At 38.6% G+C, this 26069-nt stretch overlaps 1 protein-coding gene across 16 annotated transcripts in view; it reads right to left on the reverse strand.

Moving 5' to 3' along the window:
- Window positions 1-26069, reverse strand: part of PDE4D (phosphodiesterase 4D) — a 1645162-nt gene that overhangs the window by 325045 nt on the left and 1294048 nt on the right. Inside the window, exon 1 of one of the 16 annotated variants that reach the window (XM_049857571.1) lies at window positions 9133-9893. The exons of the other annotated variants lie outside the window; for them this stretch is intronic. Coding sequence (XP_049713528.1) covers window positions 9133-9197 — 65 coding nt within the window. The 5' untranslated portion in view covers window positions 9198-9893. Of the gene's footprint in view, window positions 1-9132; window positions 9894-26069 lie in introns of those variants that run through there. 16 annotated transcript variants of the gene reach the window in all.

Raw genomic sequence — 26069 nt, forward strand, 5'->3', positions numbered from 1 at the left:
GAAGCTTCAATCTCTACAAATCTGTGTATAATCTTCCCATCTAATTTTTTGAGGAGTCACAATAGAATTATCACGGCATTTATTAATTTCACAGAATTTAAGCATTACATTAGAAACCAGTACAAATTACAATAGAACTGCCTTTACATACTTGCTTGATAGACTGACATTTAGCTTTCTATTTAACCTCAAATTTCATTTGTGAGTATTTAAAAAATATTCTGCCAAAAAAAAAAAAAAAAACTTTTACTAGAGAACCATCGATACTTTTTCTAACAACTTCCCTTGACCCTGCTTAAGTAGAAATTGTAAAGACCAGCAAAACTTTTCCAGCTGCAAAACGGGGCTGGGGTAGATGAGAATTAGATTAGTTATTCTCTGTAGTCCGTTTTCATTTCAAAGACTTTAGGGTTCTACAAAATGGTCAAATGCCAGAGAGGAAGAAGACAATTCAATTTACAGTCTGGCCTGAGAGAGAAGGTCAATAAGCTGAACATGTCAAGAACTAGCTAGATCTCTAGGGCATGGAGCTGTGTCAAAGTCCAGTTTCTATTTCTTGACACATCTCTAGGGTCCATGGTTGAAGGCCTACATGCAAATTTCAGGAAAGAAGGCTGATAAATCCAGAAGGGAATGAATTGAATATGTTCTGGAGATGTACATACCGGGTTAAAGGAGAAATGAACAATTTAGGACAGGCCAAGGAAAGGTACAAATAACAGGTTGCTGACTTATTTTGGGAATACCATGAGGCAAAACCATGTGTGGCCAAAGCAGGTTAGACAGTGTGGGAAAGCAAGCAAAACACCAACAAAATGTGGGATTTAGAAATAGATCATGGTTTTTCTCTATCTTCATGATGTACCAACTGTGCAAATTCAGTGTTACTTGAGTATGAAATGAGCAAAAATGTGCAAAGTACTCAGTCCAGTGTCTAAAGGTAGATTCTCAAAACATTGTTGATAATACCGCGACTAGGCTTATTTCTACTAATATCGCTACAGACTTAGAGTCTGCTGTCACTAGCTGGTGGCCCAGCTGCCAATCTGTTCGATGCTGTTACCAGAAGTGTGATGACGAATTTGTACTATCAGAGGAAATATTATAGCAAGTAGTGACTTACATGTTAGAATGCCACTGGTTAACTGCTGACACCTTTTGCAGTAATTTATTCTAACTAGTTCAGTCATAAAATTTCCCCAACACAAAGAAGAAATTCCAAGCCACACTGCAATGAAATAATATCATACCCAGAAAATATCATAGATGTTAAGAATTATTTTATGTATTCCCTATATACATGAATATTTCATGCATATTAATTTAAAAGAGTCTGAATTTTCCTATCTCGATGTATTTTGGAAACCCTGGTGGCACGGTGGTTAAGTGCTACAGCTACTAACCAAAAGGTCAGCAGTTTGAATCCACCAGGCACTCCTTGGAAACTCTATGGGGGCACTTTTACTCTGTCCTATAGAGTCGCTATGAGTCAGAATTGACTCAGTGGTAGTGGGTTTGGTTTTGGGGGGCTTGACATATTTAAAACAGGAAGAAGAATTGGGTACAAATGGAACCCTCTTCTGTGGGAAGCCTGAAAACAATTTCAGACTGAAACATTGTTTTATAAAATATTTCTTTTAACAAATCATACTGGTCCCATCTACTTTCCAGTTCAGAATGAATATTTTGCTATATGAAATTTTTAAAAAGACCAAGAATTCACCTACAAGCAGTTTTCAAACATCATAAAGGAGAATCTACTTATCTATTGATTTGCGATCACCATCTCCACTGATAAAAAAAAAAAAGATGGCTAAGAGGAAATGGGTTAAAATTTAAGCAAGGGAGATTAGTATTAGATATATGAACAAGAACTTCCTAACTGTGTGGGTTGTAAAACACCAGGACTGTTTCCTGTAGGGAAGCGTTAGAAGCTGTGATCCCCAGGGCACATATACTCTACAACTAGTTTCTGGTTTTCTAATTTTTGTTCTCCTTCACATGTAGCAGAAAAATGAAAGGACTTGTAATTGACTTCCTTTGTCCTCTAGCAGCAGTTCTTAGGCTTGAGACAAGGGGGGAAAATAGGCCTTCTACCTCCAAGTCTATTAATTTTACCTCCAAGTCTATTAATAGCAGCTTTTCCCCAGGAGGTGGCAGTGTGATTAAACAGGGTAGGGTGCCAGAAGGTGGATGTCTGGTTCAAAACGAGCAGTCCAAAAAAACCCACTGCCGTCAAGTCGATTCCGACTCACAGTGACCCTATAGGACAGAGTAGAACTGCCCCGTAGAGTTTCCAAGGAGCACCCGGCGGATTCAAACTGCAAACCTCTTGGTTAACAGCCATAGCACTTAACCACTGTAGTTCTTCCATATTGTTCTCCTCCTGATGACACAAATAACTCTCCAGTGGGAAGGTAGTGCTACAGAATATAGAACTATGAACGATCTAAGTAGTTTATTAGCTTAAACCCGTTGTTGTCCAGTCAATTCTGACTCATAGTTTAGCAGTTTTCAAATTACACTCCTTGAAACCCTAGAGTTCTTTAGAGGTAGTGCAAGAAGAGGGACTGGGATTGGGTGCAAAGGTTTTCACTGTTACATCTATGATTATATGTTTTTATTTATAGTTTCATACATATGCATATTTTCTAATTTTATCTCTATATATCACACAAATAATTTACACAAATAATTTAAATCTTTCATATACGTGTGTATATATGTACCATATTTCTATGCAAATAACATGTGCCTTGTACATTTGTTTGCCAATTGTACTCTCCCCCTGCAAGGTATTTTTATGTTGCTGTGACATTTTTTTTTTATATGTTGCTGTAAAAAAATTATCATAGCACTCTTATGAAAATATCTTGTGGGGGAGGGCATGGGTGGCAAAGAAACATAAAAGGCACTCGTTATTTGTGTAAAAATATGGTGCACATATGTATGTGTTTATGTGCGTGTGTTACACACTCATTTACATATTGGTTCCAAATCACATTTCATCGTAAAAAGCGCTCCGTTGGAAAAAAAATGTTTGCAATTCAGCAACCTAGCTCATTCTCTTTATTTTACAGGAGCATAGACATGACTTTAGAGGGGCTAAGTGATTTCTCCATGAAGACAAAGCAAATTAGAAGTGGCTGAATAGCTTTTTCAGGGAATCCCATAATTTACCACTTTAAAGAGTAAACCTACCTGTGATCCACTCTATACTTCCACAGTTATGTTTAATATAATACCCAAGGTTTCTCAATCACCTCTTCTGAAAGCCAGATATCTACAGGTTTACAGTGGATGTAACATTAACTTAGGTAAATGGAATCAAGAAAATGTGTCAAATGCTCAAAACTCTGAACTAACTTTGAAAGTAATTTGAGTCAAAATTATATTGGACAGGTAGAAAGTCTGCAAATTCCATATGTTTCCCCCTTTACAAGCTTCTAAGATAAGATATAAAAAAAAAAAAAAAAGATATAGGAACAGGAATTTTGTACCTTTTTAAAAGCCGACATAAAACACTATAAAATTTTATATAATTCTGAAACAGTACTTGTTTCTAACCTGAAGCTTTACAGAGCTTATGGGGAACAAAGTAAAGCCTGCTAACATAATTAGAAAGATGATCTATTCAAAACTGGGAGGCTGTGACCTTTGTTCTTTATTTCTCTATAATAGGGAAGAGATGAACGTATTTGCTACCACTAGATAATATAATGACCCAGAGGCTATAACTACAATAATCTTTAAACAGCCATTTTTTAACACCAAACATCAGCTCTAAACTTCATAGGCTGTCAGACCTCTAAAAAGAAAACTTTCAATTCATTTCTTTAATCACCCAAAATCTAACCTGATTTTGTAGCATGTTTAAATATACTCATGAGATGGCCAATTTTATACTCATAAAAATGATAAATTAGGTAAGCAGTAGAGTGAGGCGACATACTGAAGTAAAAAGGGTATATTGTCTTCGGGGTAGACAGACTTGGGTTCTAACCCCAGCCTTTCCTGGCAGGGACTAGTTATATGGCCTTGCCAGGTTACAGGTAGTCGTCGACTTAGGATGGGTTCCGTTCCAAGGTCTCTGCTGTAAGTCAGTTCTGACTAAGTCTAATATCTCTCTTGTTTTTTTCTTAAGTTTTCATTATTATTGCCTCTTATTGTCAGTATCTTTATAAATCTGGCAGTGTTTTGAACAGTAAATCATAAAACCAAACATCTGCTAGTGAACATCTGAAAATAACATTAGCAAATTACACTCGGCAAAATATTACTAATGATAAAATGTACAAAAAAAAAAAAAAAAAGAAAGGATGCCCGTAAGTGTGGCTCGTGGTAGCTCCCAAACACCGTAAACGGGGACTGTCTGCATTTTCATCTCTTAGGCTCATTTCCTCATCTGTAAAACTGGATTAGCAACTCCTTACAGTCGCTATGAGTCAGAATGGACTCGATGGCAGTGGGTTTGGTTGGGTTTCTTTCTGTGTTGTTATAAAGACTAAATGAGATAAGTGTATGCGCAATTCTCAGCATAGCTCTCGTTTGTAAAAGGCAATATGATGAAAGCTAGAAGTGTCATTAGAAAAAAATTAAAAACTGTTGGTACGTTAAATGAAGAAGCAGAGTACAGAAACAGTATTTACAACTATTTACGATGTGAAAATTAAATTCAAAATGCGAATGGTTGAGAAGAGCAGGACTATGATCGATTTTCCTTCCAATACATGAATCAATGTTGTTATATCTTTTCTTTTTCTTAATTTGAAAACTAGCAATTTTAGCCTACACAAATGCTTTCCACTACAACTATGAGGCCTAAATAAGAACTTTCTGCCTACCTTAATTTTTTTCAGCCTTAGAAAGAGTTATTGGAAAAAAAGCAGATCAGTTGTTAATCCAAGCAATAAAGTAATCCAGAAAATTTTATCTGCCTCCTACTGATATGGAGTCCCTGGGTGATGCAAATGGTTAACACACTGAGCTGCTGACTGGAAAGCTGGAGATTTGAGTTAACCCAGAGGTACCTTGGAAGAAAGGCAAGGCAATCTACTTCAAAAAATCAGCCACTGAAAACCCAATGAAGCACTTATATTCTGACACATACATGGGGTCTCCATAAATCAGAATCAGCTCATTAGCAAATGATTTTTATTAGTATTGGTATGGTTATTTGCCATAATTTGGACACTGAATAAACTGTTCAGTGGTATATCTATATACCTATATAACATATCTCTATCTCTCTATATAAGCTTGTTATTCCCTGCAGTAGTTATATTTTTAAAATATTTAAACTTTCATGTGTAACAATTATTTGATGAAAACTTCATACAGGGTGCTATGGAAAAAAAAAAAAAAAAAGCAAATCTTTGTTATCTCCATCCCTGCTATTTTTACCTCTAAAAAAACTAACCACTACCAAAGGCTCAAAAGAAAGTTCTCCAGACTTTTTTCTGTGCCTGTAAACATTAAGTACAATTTTTACATATTTTGATATTGTTTCTTATCTTGCTTTTTTTTTTTAAATTTTGAACTTGGTAGTCATATTTTGGACAGTAACATCTCTTTTTCCCCCAGCTTACATAAAGAACAATCTTAAATATGACAAGTATATGTGAACCAATGATGAATGTTCTCGTAGTAGGCAAGAACAAAATCTAGTTTTATTGACCAAAGTTTTCTTTATATTTGGTAAGATTATAATGTCTTAACTTAAACTGAGTCATTTAAATCTTAATTAGGTTAATGAATGTATCACTGGGACATCTCTGTGTAAATGATAAAATGCCATAGAGATAGGAAGGCATATGAAAGGCAATATGATAATATATAATTGCTGACTAAATCAGAATTCAAGATATGTAAAATTCAAATATTTTGAATTGTTTTCTTATGTATATTAAAAAGTAGACTATTGTTACTGAAGCAACTGGAATAGAAAGATGAGGAGCAAGCACCCCAATCAATGACTGGGCTAATTTTACTAACTGCTATGAGCATGTGAAAATAAATACACTCTTTTTCTCGGTTTCATACATGTAGGTTTTTTTAAAGGACATACTAGAGAATAAATACCATAATCACTTTCTGCTACAGCCCAGCATATATATAGTAACCCCCAAAAAACGCAGTAGGTTCTCAATAAATGCCTGTTGAATAAATAAAAGCAATCTAGTATATGCCTCTATTATATAAAATCTAAATTTGTGACATACTAAATGGAAACAGATTAATTTCAAGACTTCATTTCAGTTTTTTAATTCATAAAAATTTAACTCTAAGTAAGGCTGGCCTTTTAAGTATGTGAAATAAGAGCAAACTTGTCTAATATCATTATGAGCCTGCCATGAAGCCCCCCTTTAAACACATAAATATCTCACAGGGATTTAATCAGGGCTGTTAAGAATAAATTAGTGTGGATAGTTTTTTAAAGTATTGGATAAAGAGAAGCAGACAGAAAAAACGAAGGAGAAACAACCCCGAGTATTAGATTCTTGCACACGGCAGATAACAAACTGCCGAAAGGTAGCGTTTGGATTTCAGGCTTTCGAGAGAAAAGTAGAGTTTTGGAAAAAAAGGTCCAATTGACCAGAAAAATGGATTTACAGAAACAGAATCAAGATGATAAAGAAAAAGATGGGTCTCCAAGAACAAAGTGTTCTGAAGTCCAGAATAAAAAATAAAAAAATCATCTGAAAAGGGGATAAACGTTGAATCAGCAGGTCTCTCCCATGAGAAGTCAACTGCTAAAGAGGATGAAATTGGCTTTGGTGTTTGAAAAGAAACTGATGAGAACGGGTGTTGAGGAGTTAGGACAGGAAGGCCAGTGAGGAGAAGACATTTTCCTGCAGAGCTCTCTGGGATCAGTACGTGCCGAGACACAAGGAGAGAAAGGCCTGCTTTATTTATTTATTTATTTGTAATAAAGTAAATACATGTGTGTGTGTGCACACACACACACATTTACTCTATAATCTTCATAGATTGTACGATATGTAAATATGTTGTTGCTGTTATTGTTAGTTGCCATTGAGTCAATTCCGACTCATGGAGACCCCAGACACCACGTGTTACACAGTAGAGCTTTCCCATAAGATTCTCAAAGCTGTGATCTTGCAGAAGCAGATCTCCAGGTCTGTCTTTCGAGACGTCTCTGGGTGGGTGGGTTCGAACCACCAACCTTTCGGCTAGTAGTGGCGCTTAACCACTTGCGCTACCAGGGAATCCCACATACAAATACATGTGTATGTATAGAATTTGAATGATAAAAGGGATAACAAAAACTGTAACCACACCCTCATGCCAAATTATTTGAGGCTGCAGTAGTACCAGACAGTTATATTATTAATAAGTCATATTTAAGATTAACAACTGAAGAGGTTTCCAGAGAATATGGTTAAACCTAGGATTCATTAGCATAATGAGAGACATTTATTTCTTACTCATAAACTATTCGAACCCAACACTATGTAAAACATTTAAAATTAAATGGAACAGTATACATATTCTTTAAAAAATGTATTTTGAATTCCAACCCTGCTTCCTAATAAAAATAACTCATACGATTTACAATAGTATAATAAAACAATAGTGCCTAAATGTAGACTCTGACAATTTCAGATAAGTAAAGGCCATCAATGTCACTAGTCTCCTGAAATGAACTAATTACTGTGATCGAGTCCTGAATTTGGAAATAAGTCTCCTGGCAGTTCAGGCAAAAAGGGAAAGACGTTGGTTAAATTCTTTTTATTCAAGTTATCAGACTCTCTTTTCAAATAGGCAAGGTATAAATAACAAATAAATGAACTCCATTGATTTTATATTTCTGATTATCCCTGTCAGAGATTTAAATTAGCTATGGCAATTCATAAATGGGGTTACGGGATGGCAATTCATAAAAGGATTCTAAGTTTTTACTGTTTAGCAAAAAAGACTGAATGAATTTATTTGCATATACAAACTTCAAATAAATTCATGGAAGAATTTATTGCATGTATTCTTTTGTAAGGAACGGCCAGTGACATAAGGGACAAAGCCTTTGTGTATAGTTTATTGATACACTTCATCCATAGTCTATTAAAACTCACCAAAATACTACAACAGGGGCAATTTTTGCTTCCAGTCCACTATAAAATGTGAATACAATACCTGCAAACACCCAACTACATAAACATAGGCAGAATTCCTCCTGCAAATAATTTGAATATTTACATGTGTCACTTGCTCACATAATAAAACATAATATATTTTGCCTGCCTTCTTCTATGATACTCCTAACCACCTGTCTTCAATCAATGCTTTTATTTCCCCTATCTAAAGCATATTTTTTTTTTCCAATTTTAAAGAGACAAGCTTAGTTATTTATTTACCATCAGTCACTAAGATAAGATTAACGGTTGAAATAATAGCCATAAAAGTATTCTGCAGATAATTGTTCCAGACATAAAAGTTCCTTTGTTGGGAAACTATTCTTTAAGGGCCATATGCTTATGAGCATATCAAATAAGTGTTGGGGAAATGGTAAAATAAATTAAAATTACCATCCTTGTCATTAGGGTGAAACTATTAAAATTACCAAAAAATATAGTATTTTTACTAGGGAACATTATTAACAAAATAAAACATAGAAGATGTCTGAGTGATAACTTGGTATGTATTTAAGCTATGTAGTTAAATTTAAGTTGATCACACATACATTTTTAAAGATACATAACATTATTAATTTCTAATGCATCTGTGCTAAAAACTAAGATATTACTTATAAAGGCAGTGGCAAAGGCTGCCAACTAGCAGCTGGCTGATGCAGCAGGAAAAAAAGATGAAGAAACCAGCAAATGGGACAGTGAAAAATGACAAGTTTCATTTTCTAAGCTCCCGTAATATCTGCAAGTTTCTTTTCTCATCAGATGAATCGCTCGAGTCCACGTACAGTTAAAATATGCAAACGCCACTTTGGTTAGAACCGAGAAGATTGGGCACAAAGGAGAGAATAAAAGGACTGTTCTTTGTCATCAAGCTTTGACATTACACCTAACCTTTGAACTTTGTCAGTAATTACTAAATACTCAAGAACTATGTCAATCTTAAAAGGGAAAAGCGGAGAAGCAAGAGAGAAAAGCACGTTACCAAACTGCCTCTGTAGTCCTTAGGGAACTTGTAGACCGGGATCTTGGCTTCATAATAATACTCATTTTGGGGAATAAAAAAGTCTCCAAGTATTCTGATGAATATATTACAGTTGTCTTTCTACAAAGAAGGTTTTAAATATATCCCATTTCCAAGGGAGGCTGCTTGAAGAAATCCAAATTTCCTGAAGTCGCCTCCTGCCCCAAGTCCAGCTCATAGGGAAGGCTTTACCGAGGCTGGAGTGCTTTCCTTTTTCACGCTGAATTTACTCCAGCGCTAGGCTGTTCGGAAGTGACAGTTTCTTTTCTGTCCTGTATTGCCAAGGGAGGAACAGAATTTCAAATCTATTCTTCATCTAGGTCACAAGGGAAAACAGCCGAGTGAAAGAGTCACTTGATCTCCTTTTGCAATTCAATAATAACAGGTTAAAAGGTTTCCAACAGTCTAAAAGTTCTCAGGTAGAGAGAAAAGAAAAGAAAATGACCTAGAGGTATGGTGTAACACCGGAGAGCTGTCAGGGAAGTTCCATTTCAGGGCGACCACAGGAAAACACGCTTGTCCGTGGAGAAAAGAAATCAGCGAGGGAACAAAAGGTTTCCACACTTCAGTTGGGCTGACTGCTTTACCTGCGAATGTCATTTCCGTTTTTGGCCCCTGCTTTAGAATCTGACTCTAAGCCTTTGTGAATGAGAACTATCATTCAATCTCACCAGGCAGAAACTATTCCTCAAGGGCTGTATGACGTCTGCAGGAAGGCAGTTCAAAACATCGCAGGGAAGTGAGAGAGGAAAAAAAAAAAAAAAAACCAGAGCGCCCAGCCCAGCCTCTTCACTTGCTGAAATATACAAAGCTGACGGGCAGACCAGTGCCAGATCAGGACTGTAAACCAGTGAAGCAGACAGGAGACCTCTCAAAACTGAAGAAACCATTTCCTCCTTTGGGAAATGAGGCGTCTGTGTTATTCAGGATAAGATTCCATGAGCACCTTTATAAGGAACAAACCTCCTGCCATTGAGTTGTTCGTTTATCCCTCCTTTCCATCCCCCACCCCCCACCCCGGAAAAAAAAGTCATTTTCTCTAAGTATCGCACTGAAAACTACAATTTCTCTTCAGGAGCAAAGTTGAGAGGACTTGAGGACTTGACAGCAGTTCACTTTGAGAAGATTTTATGAAGTGTGACTCTTTGGGCTTGTTTGTAGATATGCACACTGCGTCTTCAAAAGTCAACAGAGTATAGCTGACATCATTGCATCAGGTTGTGCTGGAATGTTTAAACTGAAAAAAATCTAATGTATTATTTATTGCTGGACAAGTGGCTACATGCACTGAGGCTGCTACCTTGCACAATGTTTTCTAAACCTTATTTCTTTTTGAAATGATATGCAAATGTCATCCATTTCTGTGCATAGACAGGGTTTGCTAATTCTTTTTTTTTTTTTTTTTAAGAGCGATGTGTTTATTCCATGATCAGTACAGGCCAGATGCATATTCACCGTATTAAAGTCAGTCCAGTCGGGGACTCGGGTTTGCTAATTCTTGACAGATCTTCAGTTAGGCAAGAAGCTATACATTATCTCTTACTGTTTTGAAGACCCATCTTTGTCTTACCTCCTGCATCTGATATAAAATTGTTCTTTATGGTAGACATAATGTAAGCTGATTAGAATTGTACTGAAAAGAAGGAACATGTGCACAGACACATGGAGTGTGCCAACTTCAATTATTTTGGGTATGAATTTTCAAGTGAAAATAATTTAAGCATTTTGATTCTTAAACGACATTGGTTAGTACGTTGGTTCTGTAGTCTGACGTGAACTCGGTGTTTATTTAGCATTTGGAGACAGGATGTTGGAGTGCAGTTATGACCCACCCAAACAACTTGGAAAATTAGCGTAGTAAGGCATTCCACCAGACGCTCTGACTGTTTAGTACAACAAACCCTTTGACTCCTCCCCTCGTCACGCCCCAAGGTGAGTTTCTCTCAGTGACCCTCAGGCCTCATAAAGTAAATGTCAATAAATTACTTTCCATAGAGTTATTGCTGTAAACTTTCAGTTTTTCCACATCTACAGGGGAAATTTCTGCATTCTTAGCTCTGTCCCATATTAGTATATTGCTGGCACTTTAAGGCAGGTTAACTAATCACACATTTTCTGGAATTCAAAAGAAAGTTTGTGAGAGCACTCTTTTTTTTTTTTTTAATATACTTTTTTAGAGCAGTTCTAGGTTTATAGGAAAATTGTACCAAAAGTATAGAGAGTTCCCATATGTCCTCCTCCCCCCGCATACTGTCTCTCTTATTATTTACATCTTGTATACCTGTGGTATATTTGTTACAATTGATACATTATTATTAAGGAGAGTCCATAGTTTACATTTGGGTCTACCCTTTGTGTTGTACAGTTCTATGGGTTTTGACAAGTGCATCATGTCATGGTTTACCATTAACACAGCATACAGAAGTTTCACATTTCGCTGGCCTAAGAACCACTCTTTTTGAGGGAAGAGGGGTTGACTTTTTTTCTCCTTGGAATTTTAATGAGGAAAAAGGAAGCAAAAAGACAAACCAAGTAAATAAACAATTATTATTTGTTTGGAACACTGTTCGCTTCCATGTAGGGTCTACGGCATTATCTTCTGGTTATCTTTTTAGAAAGAAAATGTCAATGATCATGGATTGCAATGGCTGATTGTTGTGCGATAAACTCTCCTTAACTACTCAGCCCTGTCATGGATTGAATTATGTCTCTCAAAAAAATTGTGTATCAGTTTGGCTGGGCCATGATTCCCTGTATTGTGTGATTTTCCTGTATGTTGTAAATCCTGCCTCTATGCTGTTAATGAGGGAGGATGTGTGACAGTTGTGTTAGTGATGCAGGACTCAATCTACAAGATTGGATTGTGTCTTGAGGCAATCTCTTAAGATATAAAAGAGAGAAGTGAGCAGAGAGACAGGGGGACTTCATACCACCAAGAAAGCAGCGCCTGGAACAGAGTGCTTCCTTTGGACCCGGGGTCCCTGTGCGGAGAAGTTCCTAGTCCGGCGGAAGATTGATGAGAAGGCCAACAGAGAAAGTCTTTCCCTGGAGCTGATACCCTGAATGTGGACTTTAAGCCTATTTTACTGTGAAGAAATAAATTTCTTTTCATTAAAGTCATCCACTTGTGGTATTTCTGTTATATCAGGACTAGATTACTAAAATAAGCCCAATGTTTGAAGATCCCCAAGTAGCCTCTCTGTCTCAGTGAGATTTCTTAGGTCACTGCCACTCCCTTCCCTGTCACATCACATAAGAGGCTACTGCTGCCTCTCATACTATTCCCCTTCACTTGCTCAAAGTTCCACATCTTCCAAAAATCTGTTTCTGACAAACCTAATCCACTTGTTGGGCATTTATTAAACTTTATACACTGTCGTTAGATGATAATGAGTTGTCCCCTGACTCATGGTGATCCCATGCACAATGGAATTTGAGTTTTGTGATCCAAGGAATTGTCAATGGCTGATTTGTGGAAGTAGGTTGTCAGGCCTTTCTTCCTACTGTGTTAGTCTAGAAATTTCCCTGAAATCTGTTCAGCACCACAGCAACATGTAGGCCTTCACTGAAGGATGATTGTGGCCGTGTGTGAGGTACATTGTCCAGGAGCTGAGCTCAGGTCTCTAGCATGGAAGTTGAGAATTCTACCACTGAACTACCACTCCCTCTGAACACTATATAACAGTCCCATAATGGTTAATACATCATCCTGTCCCCAAAGAAAACATCCCTGGATGGTACAAATGGTTAACACACTTGGCTGCTAACCAAAAGATTGGTAGTTCAAGTTGGCACCTCAGAAGAAAGGCTGACTACTTCCAAAACATCAGCCAGTGAAAACACAAAGGAGCACAGTTCTTCTCTGACAAACATGGGGTGGCCATGAGTCGAAATGGACCCAATTCTGTTTTTTGGTCCCCAAAGAATGCAAATTCAAGCAGGGATTCTGTCAGTGTATACAACTAACTAAATAGTCAAAGCTAGTTGGATTGGTACATCAAGGTTGCATTACAGAAAAAGAAAGAAGGATGACGTCACCAGGCCAACACGATTTAAATTTTTAATTCTGCTTCTATTGCTAATGTTTAAGGCAGTGACAGAAAAAAAAAAAAAAAACACTAATTATACTGAATCAATATAACAATGTTTTCTCTCTTCCAAGGCAATTTTCATATAAGCATATCTGAAATTGTAGTCTGTTTTGTAACTGGGGGGTTTGTATTTTCTGTGCCCTCTGAAAAGCATCTCCTGTACGTCAGTGCCCTCCACTTCCTATCAGTGCACAAGGGTATGAGGGTGGGCAGGCTTGACACGGATGCTTGAAACAGGGGAGACTAGACTTTAGGAGTCATGTGGCCATTGTCAGTAGGCCTTTTGGAGAACATGTATTTGATCCAGAAGCTATTACTTCTCAGCATTCCCCAGACGTTCTGAATTGTACCATGGTCTGCAGACTTTTTTCTATTCACCTATGATCACTACAGCATCTCAGTGGATTGTACTCCCAGATATGTAAATTGGTTGGGTCATCATTTGCACATATTTTGCTGAATCGAACCATTATGTAGCATGATGTTTCTCAAACTTCAGTACTTTGCATACCATCTCCACAATTTTTGTCATATTGTAATTCCATCTACACCATCACTTACTTGGTGCTTTTATTCATTGACTTTTTTTTTTTTAACTTAAGCTAAATTTAAAAGGTAACTTTATTCTGTAAGTGGGTTTGATATCTTGTTTATATTTTTTGCCAAAATAAAATAAGTATGAATTGAAAAAAAGAAGGAGTCAGGGTACCATCTAGATCATCTCTTAAACTGCCAATGGTGTCCACCATGCTGTGTGGGCAACATTCACGTGCAAATCAACACTGGCACATAGGGAGATTAGGTGTACCCTAAGACAAGATTTTTCCTTCTCTTAGCATTCAATGGCAAGCATGACTTGCAAGACTGATGGCATTTATCAAGAACCATGAATTCAGCATAAAACATTAACTGAAACCAATTAAATGAGGTGTCAAGGAATGATTTTCATGTACAACTCAGGCTTTCTCAGATATTACTACTTTGAAATATTCTGTCCCACTTTCACATCTTCTGTCAACTAAGTAGACTCCTATTTTCAGATTACAGAAGACCCTGTATATTCACCAACCTGTCATGAGCAGCTTTCTTAGAGTCATATTAGAAACTAATGACATATTTAGGCCTGTCAAGTTTAAGTTCAGGACTACAGATATTCCGGTTAACTTTTAAAGAAAATGACCAGGGAGCCACAGTTTTTTAAAGTTTCCTGGTATTCTATATTGTACTCTAACATTAATGAGAACAAGTCACTTTGAAGTCTTGTAGCATTTCCTCATTGTTGAGGAATAAAGTGGTATTTTCCGTATATGGAGGAGAATTTCAATCAGATTTCTAACAGCCTATCTTGTCTTATTACACTCACTAGGTACAGAATCAGCTTCATGGACTTTCCTATTGGCATTAATTTGGCTCAGAGCTGAATTGAGAAGTTGAGAGGATTATATATTGAAAGTTATTATTATTAATTAAGCACCAAAAAAAACAAACAAAAAAAAAAACCATTGCTGTTGATTCCGACTCATAGCAACCCTGTAGGACAGAGTAGAACTGCCCCATAGAGTTTCCAAGGAGTGCCTGGTGGATTTGAACTGCTGACCTTTTGGTTTAGCAGTCGAACTCTTAACCACTATACCACCAGAGGTTCCAATTAAGCACCTACTAAGTGCCAAGTTGGTACAGCGGTTAGGAGTTCAACTGCTAACCAAAAAAGTCAGCAGTTTGAATCCACCAGCCCCTCCTTGGAAACCGTCGGGGCAGTTCTACTCTTTCTTATAGGGTCACTATGAGTTGGAATCGACTCGATGGCAACAGGTTTGTTTTTTTTTGGTAAGTGCTAAATGGGCTCCCTGGGTGGTACAAATGGTTAACACATTAGCTGCTAACAAAAAAGTTAGAGCTTCAAGACAACTCAGGGGTGCCTTGGAAGAAAGGCCTGGTGATCTACTTGTGAAAAATCAGCCACTGAAAACCCTACGGAGCACATGTCTGCTCTGACACACTCAAGGTTGCCACGCATCAGAATCAACCGGATGGCAGTTTGTCTCAGTGCTCAGTGCATTATAGAGACGTCCTCACTTCATCATCACAACAACTTGGCAAGGTAGGTGTCATAACACTAATTTTGTACATAAAGGAAGCCTGTAGTTTTTTCAAAGTTATATCACTGGTGGCAGAAGAAATATTTGTACTCAGGTGTGTATGACTCCAAAGCTTTGCTCTTCATGATGTGTGTTGTGTGTGTGTGTGTGTGTGTGTGTGTGTGTGTGTGCACGAGGGAGGCAGAAGAGAGACAGACAGGCAGGCAGAGAGAGAGAAAGAGATTTGTGTGTATAATATTAAAAATTGGTACTAGCGCACGGAAATTAGTTTTAAGCCATTCTCCTCCTCAGGTTGACAGTGGCAATGACTGAATAGCCACTAAAAACAGTGTGTGTGTGTGTTACAGGTATAATGCTGGACCTATTTAACAGTCATTAAATATAAGAGTAAATTTTAGATTTTCAAGGCATCCAGGATTAACCAATATGACTTCACTGTCCTTGTTCTAAGTTTTAGGAGAATAAATGCTATGCTGAGGGTATACACAACACTATCCTCAGTCTGTTGGAGGTGAAGTGTGATAAGGTTGTTAGTCATATTCATAACATGAGTAATGATGGTTTGCTACACAACAACTAGCATTTTGATCGCCTCATTGGGTAATAAAACGAACAACAAAAAAAGCCAAACCCATTGCTGTTGAGTCGATTCTGACTCATAGCAACCCGACAGGACAGAGTAGAACTGCCCCATACAGTTTCCAAGGAGCGCCTGATAGATTCTAACTGTCGATCTTTTAGTTAGCAGCTATAGCTCTTAACCACTCCACCACCAGGGTTTGGGTAACAGCATCGAACAAGTGATCTTTTTAAAGGTAACAACATATGAGGCCTCTGATAATGTACAGATTTCAATACATCAACAAATTACATTGTCTATCAAAAGGGACAGAAATTTTGTGGCTGACTTTCAGAACTGTGCACTAACTCAAAATATTTGATTTCAAGAAAAGACTATTGTAGGGATCAAATAAATTGTCCAATTGAAAATTTCACAAGAGCTGTTGTATTTCTATGCATTCCACCTTCCTTCTTCTCCCTCTTTCACTCCATGCTTTTCTTTATTCTCAGCTTAAATGCATCTTTGCAAATTTAATATTGTTTTTAATTAGTTATTTATTTCTTATTAGCAAAATGCATGCAAACAGTTTAACTAATCATATAGTAATCTACCTACCACAGGATCCCTCACCCCAGTTCATTCCTGAGGCTGATGCACTAGGAAAGAGATGGTGCTCTGAAAGAGTGGGATTGAAAAAGCACAGCAGGCTTTTTCATTGTCTGCCGCAAATGTCACTACTTGTAGAGCAGTTCCTCTGGTGTAGTTCGATTTTTCTAGAGAAGGGTATAAACCTGCCTACCAGAGCTCTCGTGTGGGCGGAGGAGGGAGCTGGGGGTCTTACTGTTTATAGACTCGTTTAATCTCTCCATTTCCACAAGTCTCCCTACTTCTCCTTTCTGTCAAGTATCCTGGAATCCCTGTCTTCCACACAGAGGGAAGTGAGGGTACACTGAGAGTGCTGAGAAAGGGTGAGGGCCTGTGAATGTAAGTGCACATTATGCAGACTTTCCGACAATCTGTGGTTATCAGAGTCCTCACAACTTCCAAAGTGCCCTCAGATGGTGCATTCTGGGGTACTAAGGGCAGCTCAGCTTACTTCTCTTTGTATTTTCTCTTATTCTGCTAAGTCTCCAGCCATTCCTCTAGCCACTTATATGTTTATGCACTGTCTTGGAGTTACAGATACTTCTTAGTTTCCTCAAACATGGAATAGACTTTCTGTTTCTTGTACAAATTATTGGTTTGGGGTGATTTGGGGGAGAAATATGGGATGATGTTATTACATTGTTAGGTGACGTCGAGTCAGTTCCGAATCATAGCAACCCTATGACAACAGAATGAAACACTGGTCCTGCTCTATCTTCACGATCATTATGTTTGAGCCCGTTGTTGCAGTCACTGTGTCAATACATCTCGTCGAGGGTCTTTCTCTCTTTCACTGACCCTCTTGATAACTGGTCCCTCTTGATAACACGTACAAAGTAGATGAGATGAAATCACACCATCTTCACTTCCAAGAGGCATTCTGGCTGTATTTCTTCCAAGAGATATTTGTTCATTCTTCTGACAGTCCATGGTATATTCAATATTCTTCACCAATGCCATAATTCAAAGGCATCAACTCTTCCTCGGTGTTCCTTATTCATTCTCCAGCTTTCACTTGCATAAGAAGCGATTGAAAATATCATAGCTTGGGACATGGGTTAAGAAGTCTTTTATCCAGCATTTGAAAGCTAGCAATCTTTTAGTTTTACTTTCAAACCAAAAAACTGGCCATGTCTCTCTAAGGTCAAGTATTTAAAAAGTCTATCAGTTGACTAAGTATATTTCTAACCCCTGTAAGTATAGGCCAAAATTAGGTTTCAGTGATGGATTCAGAATCTTATAGTCAGTCTTGGCCTAGAAGCCATTGTTAAATAGTTAAACAATAAAACGAAGAATTTGAAGACAAGAATTCTCACCTTGAAATCAATGTGTTGCCTTATCTGCCACTGATTCCTTACAAAGTATTAGCGTGCTATTAGACACAGCCAAAGTAAAGAACAAAAAAATCTTTGCCTGGACCAACATATTGTGTGTGTGTGTATGTGTGTTTTAATTACTCTTTTAACTGTCACTTTGCTTAATTATATACAAATGTTATCAACGCATATCCAGACTGGTCATATTATAACTGTAGTTATGATTTTAGGTTCATAAGTGACCCTCTATGTTTTAATCAGGTGGTCCCTAACACAATCTACCTATCTCAAGGAATAAAGCAAAGTTTTAAAGTTAAATTATCTTAATAAAAATAAATTTTAGAAGATTCTTCTAAAGAGATAAAACAACTGGAAAATCACATTGCCACATGAAGATAAATTGCGGTTTTCATTAAAATAGGATTTGGAAAATAATCTTCCAGAAATAAATGTATACATAAGGTGTTTTAATAATAATTTAATAACTGAAATAATATATAATGGAGGAAATTAATTTATTAAAAGCAAACTCTCATTGGAGCCTATTTAACTTGCCTTTGTTTGATAACATTTTCCCCTGCACAGGTTAAAAGTAATGGTAAAATAATCCGGACAACTCAGGCAATTTCTCCTTGACCACACATTTGCAAATAAATTTTATTTAATGTAAAAGGCCTGTTTTTTGAGACAATGTTCTTAATTAGGGAGGGTGCTCAGGATCATGTTAAGCAGCAGCCTTTGAAGTCAGGCAGCCTGGGTACAAATCTAAGCTCTAATTACTAGTTGTTTGACCTTAAACAAGTTACCTAATGTCCTATAAACCACAGTTTGCTCAGTTATAAAACGGAGATAAAAGAGGATTTTGTGAGGACTAAATAAAACAATTCTTCTAAAGCCTTGACAGAGTGTCTGGCATATAGTAAGGGCTCAATAAATAACACCTAATACTTAAAAATCAGGTTAAAAAAAGAGCTCATGAGCTAGGGAAGAAAGCAGCTTTAAAACTTACAAAACAAGTATATATTACTATTATGTCTTTGATTCCCCCACATATCTATCAGTTTGTCGTACTGTGGGGGCTTGCATGTTGCTGTGATGCTGGAAGCTATGCCACCGGGATTCAGATACCAGCAGGGTCACCCATGGAGGACAGGTTTCACCTAAGCTTCCAGACTAAGACAGACTAGGAAGAAGGACCTGGCAGTCTACTTCTGAAAAGCATTAGCCAGTGAAAACCCTATGAATAGCAGTGGAACATTGTCTGATACAGTGCTGGAAGATGAGCCCCCAGGTTGGAAGGCACTCAAAAGATGACTGGGGAAGAGCTGCCTCCTCAAAGTAGAGTCGACCTTAATGATGCGGGTGGAGTAAAGCTTTCGGGACCTTCGCTTGCTGATGTGGCACGACTCAAAATCAGAAGAAACACTTGCAAACATCCATTAATAATCGGAACCTGGAGTGTATGAAGTATGAATCTAGGAAAATTAGAAATTGTCAAAAATGAAATGGAACGCATAAACATCGATATCCTAGGCATTAGTGAACTGAAATGGACTGGTATTGGCCATTTTGAATCAGACAATCATATAGTCTACTATGCTGGGAATGACAACTTGAAAAGGAATGGTGTTGCATTCATCCTCAAAGAAAACATTTCAAGACCTGTCCTGAAGTACAATGCTGGCAGTGATAGGATGATATTCATACACCTACAAGGAAGACTAGTTAATACCACTATTATTCAAATATATGCACCAACCACTGGGGCCAAAGATGAAGAAATGGAAGATTTTTATCAGCTGCTGCAGTCTGAAATTGATTGAACATGCAATCAAGATGCATTGATAATTGCTGGTGATTGGAATGTGAAAGTTGGAAATAATGAAGAAGGATCAGTAGTTGGAAAATATGGCCTTGGTGATAGAAACAATGCTGGAGGTCAAATGATAGAATTTTGCAAGACCAACGACTTCTTCATTGCAAATACCTTCTTTCGCCAACATAAACAACAACTATACATATGGACCTCGCCAGAGGGAACACACAGAAATCAAATTGATAACATCTGTGGAAACAGACGATGGAAAAGGTCAATATCATCAGTCAGAACAAGGCCAGGGGCTGACTATGGAATAGACCATTAATTGCTCATATGCAAGTTCAAGCTGAAACTGAAGAAATTCAGAGCAAGTCCACGAGAGCCAAAATAGGGCCTTGAGTATATCCCACCTGAATTTAGAGACCATCTGAAGAATAGATTTGATGCATTGAACACTGGTGACTGGAGACCAGATGAGTTGTGGAATGACATCAAGGACATCATCCATGAAGAAAGCAAGGGGTCATTGAAAAGACAGGAAAGAAAGAAAACACTAAAATGGATGTCAGAGGAGACCCTGAAACTTGCTTTCGAATGTCAAGCAGCTAAAGCAAAAGGAAGAACTGACAAAGTAAAAGAACTGAACAGAATATTTCAAAGGGTGGCTCGAGAAGACAAAGTAAAGTCTTATAATGACGTGTGCAAAGAGCTGGAGATGGAAAACCAAAAGGGAAGAACACGCTTGGTGTTTCTCAAGCTGAAAGCACTGAAGAAGAAATTTAAGCCTCGAGTTGCAATAGTGAAGGATTCTGTGGGGAAAATATTAAATGACGCAGGAAGCATCAAGAGAAGATGGAAGAAATACACAGAGTCATTACACCAAAAAGAATTTGTCGATGTTCAACCATTTCAAGAGGTAGCATATGGTCAGAAACTGATGGTACTGAAGAAAGAAGTCCAAGCTGCTCTGAAAAAAAAAAGGCATTGGCAAAAAACAAGGCTCCAGGAACTGATGGAATATCAATCGAGATGTTTAAACAAACAGATGCAGCGCTGGAGGTGCTCACTCGTCTATGCCAAGAAAAATGGAAGGCAGCTTCCTGGCCAACTGACTGGAAGAGATCCATATTTATGCCTATTCCCAAGAAAGGTGATCCAATTGAACGTGGAAATTATAGAATAATATCATTAACATCACACACAAGCAAAATTTTGCTGAAGATCACTCAAAAACGGCTGCAAGGGTATATTGACAGGGAGCTGCCAGAAATTCAGGCTGGTTTCAGAAGAGGACGTGGAACCAGGGATATCATTGCTGATGTCAGTTGGATCCTGGCTGAAAGCAGAGAATACTAGAAGGATACTTACCTGTGTTTTATTGACTATGCAAAGGCATTCGACTGTGTGAATCATACTAAATTATGGGTAACGTTGTGAAGAATGGGAATTCCAGAACACTTAATTGTGCTCATGAGGAACCTTTACATAGATCAAAAGGCAGTTGTTCGGACAGAACACAGGGATACTGCATGGTTTAAAGTCAGGAAAGGTGTTCGCCAGGGTTGTATCCTTTCACCATACCTATTCAATCTGTATGCTGAGCAAATAATGGGAGAAGCTGGACTATATGAAGAAGAATGGGGCATCAGGATTGCATTATGCAGATGACACAACCTTGCTTGGTGAAAGTGAAGAGGACTTGAAGCACTTACTAATGAAGATCAAAGACCACAGCCTTCAGTATGGATTGCACCTCAACATAAAGAAAACAAAAATCCTCACAATGAGCAACATCATGATAAATGGGGAAAAGATTGAAGTTGTCAAGGATTTCATTTTACTTGGATTCACAAACAGCCATGGAAGCAGCAGTCAAGAAATCAAAAGACACATTGCATTGGGTAAATCTGCTGCAAACGACCTCCTTAAAGTGTTGAAGAGCAAAGGTGTCACCTTGAAGACTAAGGTGCGCCTGACCCAAGCCATAGTATTTTCAATTGCATCATATGCATGTGAAAGCTGGACAATGAATAAGGAAGACCTAAGAAGAACTGATGCCTTTGAATTGTGGTGTTGGCGAAGAATATTGAATATAACATGGACTGCCAAAAGAACGAACAAATTTGTCTTGGAAGAAGTGCAGCCAGAATGCTCCTCAGAAGCAAGGATGGCGAGACTGCCTCTTACATACTTTGGACATGTTGTCAGGAGGGATTAGTCTCTGGGGAAGGACATCATGCTTGTTAAAGTACAGGGTCAGCGGAAAAGAGGAAGACCCTCAACTAGGTGGATTGACACAGCGGCTGCAACAATGGGCTCAAGCATCATAATGATTGTGAGGATGGCGCAGGACCGGGCAGTGTTTCGTTCTGTTGTGCATAGGGTCGCTATGAGTCGGAACTGACTCAATGGCACCGAACAACAACAACAACAAGGCTTTTATTTAAAATAATTTCTTTGGTGTTTTTTTCTTAGCTTATACCCTGGCTCCTTGAGTCTCTTTACATAAACCAAAAACTAAACCTGTTGCCATCAAGTTGATTTGACTTATAGTTACCCTATAAGACAGAGTAAAACTGCCCCATAGGGTTTCCAAGGAACTGCTGGTGCATTGGAACCCCGCACCATTTGGTTAGCAGCTGAGCTCTTAACCACTGCACCACCATTATAATTTTCCTACTTTCAGTCTTATACATCTAAGGTTATTCTTTATAGTGTCATTAGGTTATCTTTCAAAGAAACACACCTTAAAAAGTTAAATTCCCTGCTTAAAAACCTTCAATAGCTTCCTACTCCCTACAGAATCAATTCCAGCATTCCTATGTGCTAAATGAACCTTCTACCAGCTGGAATCAATCTATCATTCAGCCTGCCCCTCCCTCAATAACTAACCTTTCACAGCCTATAATGGTAGCCACACAATCTTACATGCTTTGTCTCAAATCTGCCACTTTCCTATGTGTCTCAGCACCTTTCCCATGCTATTTCCCTGGCCTTCTACCTAGTAAATATCCCACTCACACTTGAAGATCTAACAGACGTAGCAGAAAAGGCCAACTAACACCAAAAAAAAAAAAAAATTAGAAGTTAAAAGTCTTTTTGGCTTGATTAATCTCTGGACATCATGGGTTAATTTTGATTTTTTTTTTAGTTATGTATAATTTATTTAAGGAGCCCTGGTGGCACAGTGGTTAAGCGCTCGGCTGCTAACCCAAAAGTCGGCAGTTGGAACCCACCAGCTGCTCCGTGGGAGAAAGCTGTTGGCAGTTAGCTTCCGTAAAGATCATAGTCTTGGAAACTGTATGGGGTTCACCTACTGTGTCCTATAGGGTCGCTGTGAATTGGAATCGACTTGACAGCAATGGGTTTTGGCGGGGGGGGGGGTTGTCATTTGTTTACAGCGTAGGATAGCACAGAGTGGAAATTACCGGGCTTCAGTGTCTCATCACCTGTCAGCTGCTGCTTTTAACTCTGTGACCTTGGAAAGCAACTTAATCTAAGATTCAACACCATCTTCTGTAAAATAAGGACAATATCACTCCACTGTCTTGGGTTGTTCTGGGGATTAAACGAGAAAACATGTTGCCTCACCTGCAAACCTACGCTCCTATCATGTTCAGATCTTTGCATGTGCTTTGAAGGAATCTCCTTCTTTCCTTTTACCTCTCTTTTTTTTGTCAGAATTAACTTAGTGGTCACTTCTTCCAGTCTTGCTGCCTTTCAGTCTGAATTAAGTGCCCCAGCTATGTGAACATCTAGAGTCTTTTGCTAACTCCTCTGAGAGTGCTTAGCAACACCATACTGTGATTACCTCCTCACTTGGTTAACTGTAAGTCACTCACTGGAAAATCCAAGAGGAGGGGAGTCTTTGTTTTCTCTGTCCTTGTATCTGCAGTGCCTGAGGCTGGCCTGGCCCTGAGTAGACAATGTTGTTGTTGTACTGCCGTTGAGTCAGCCCCCAACTGGTGATGGCCCCACGCACAACAGAACAAAACATCGCCAGGTCCTGCACCATCCCTATGTTCGTTTGTGGGTCAGACTGTTGTGATCCATAGGATTTTCATTGGCTAATTTTCAGAAGTAAATCAGTAGGCCTTTCTTCCCTAGTATGGAAGCTTCACAGAAATCTGTTTGGCATCACAACAACATACAAGCCACCATCTACAGACAAGTGGTGGCTACCCATGACGTGCATTGGCCTGGAACTGGCCCAGGTATCCTGCATGAAAGGCAAGAATTCTACCACTGATCCACCAATCCCCACATTGAGTAGATAGTAAGGCCCCCACAATACTGTGAGTTCTCTCAAAACAGGGAATGGGGCTTATGCATCTTTGTATTCATAGTACCTAGCACACTGGCTCACAGGGAGTTCATTTAACAACAGAATAAATCCTTGGTAAGAGAAGTCTATTATAAATTTTCTCCTGTGCCCTTTTGTGGTATTTGCTTCATGGCCAGAATTAGATTTCAAAAATTGAGGCTTGCCTCTGTCTTCCTTTTTGTAAGCCTTTGTTCTTCAAAGTACTTGTGGACCCCTCTTTGCCAAAAAAAAAAAAAAATTTCCTAAATTATTTTTTTAAAACATTTTTTTCCTAAAGAAAAAAGGGTTGTTTAGGGTTAAGGAAATACAAAGGGAGTCGTCTACATACTTATTGATCCTAGTCTCATTGTTAAGGAGGGAAATTTTTTTGTTGTTGTTTGTTTTCTCCCCTAAGTAATTGGGAGAAACAGCCCTAATCTGGAGAAGCTATTATGTAATGAGCCACTCAACCCTGATAGAGTGTTTGAATTATAATAGGGACCTTTTGGAAGCCCGGTTCAAAGAAATGACTTTTCCAGAAAGTTTACTGGCCTCTTGGCAGGAGAATGGGAAAGGTAGTTGCTAAACCCAAAACCAAACCCACTGCTGTCTAGCCGATTCTGACTCCTTGGTGCCATAAAGTCTGCCAGTCAGTCTTCCATTTGGCCTTGGAATAAAAAGGCTGTTTCTCCGCATGGGAAGGCTGCATCCTGGTCAGTGCTCTAAGAACCCATTTGGACCCACTAATACAGAAACCCTGGTAGCATAGTGGTTAAGAGCTATGGCTGCTAACCAAAAGGTCGGCAGTTTGAATCCACCAGGTGCTCCTTGGAAACTCTGTAGGGCTGTTCTGCTCTGTCCTGTAAGGTCACTATGAGTTGGAATTGACTCAATGGCAACGGGGTGAATATGCTTTTTAAGAGCCCTGGTGGTAGAGTGGTTAAAGCACTTGCCTGCTAACCAAAAGATTGGCAGTTGGAACCTACCAGCTGCTCCAAGGGAAAAAGGTGTCGCAGTCTGCTTCCATAAAGATTAAAGACTTTGAAATCCTATGGGGTAGTTCTACTCTGTCCTATAGCATTGCTGTGAGTTGGAATCAACTCTGACAATAACCTGTTATTTGTTTTTTTGGTTAATACGGTCTTTAAGGAGCCTTGGTGGTGCAACAGTTAAGCACTCAGTTGCTAAGATATCGCCACCATGGGAGTGCTAAGCAAGCGGCTCCATGGAAGAAAGACCTGGCAATCCTCTTCTGTAAAAAATACAGCCTAGAAAACCCTATAAGGAAGTTCTACTCTGTCACATGGGGCCCCTATGAGTTGAAAATCGACTTGACAGTAACTAACAATAACAACAATACGGCCTTTATGTGTATTAACACAATTACTTTTCATCAACCACATGAAGCAGACATTGTATCCATTTATAAGGGGGGAACTGAAGCATAGACAAAGTTTTCCCAGCTAGTTGAGTGGAAGAACGAGGTCAGCACACAGGTCTTGTGGTTCTTGAGGAACGGATCTGAAGATGACAAGAACTCCCGTTCACTGAGTGCTCACCATGTGCCCTACCAGCTGTCTATCAAATTGTCTCACTGCGGTGGCTTGTGTGTTGCTGTGATGCTGGAAGCTATGCCACCGGTATTTCAAATACCAGCAGGGTGACCCATGGTGGACAGGTTTCAGCAAAGGTTCTCTACTAATACAGTGTAGGAAGAAAGGCTTGGTGATCTACTTCCAGAAATTAGCCAGTGAAAACCCTTTGGATCACAACAGAATATTGGCCAGTATAATGCTGGAAGATGAGCCCCTGAAGTTGGAGGGCACTCAAAATACACAGTGGCTGCAATAATGGACTCAAGCATACCAACGATCTTGGAGATGGTACGGGACCCGGCAACGCTTCATTCTGTCGTACGTGGGAAAGCCATGAGTTGAAGCTGACTGGAGTGCAACTAACAACACTGCCAGCAGGTATGAGGCCATGGGCAAGATGTTCCACACATGTCATCTCATTTGATGTTACAACTGCATAAGCTAGATACTATTATACCCTCCATCAAA

The sequence above is a fragment of the Elephas maximus genome, chromosome 2, assembly GCF_024166365.1.
Source record: "Elephas maximus indicus isolate mEleMax1 chromosome 2, mEleMax1 primary haplotype, whole genome shotgun sequence".
NCBI lineage: Eukaryota > Metazoa > Chordata > Mammalia > Proboscidea > Elephantidae > Elephas > Elephas maximus.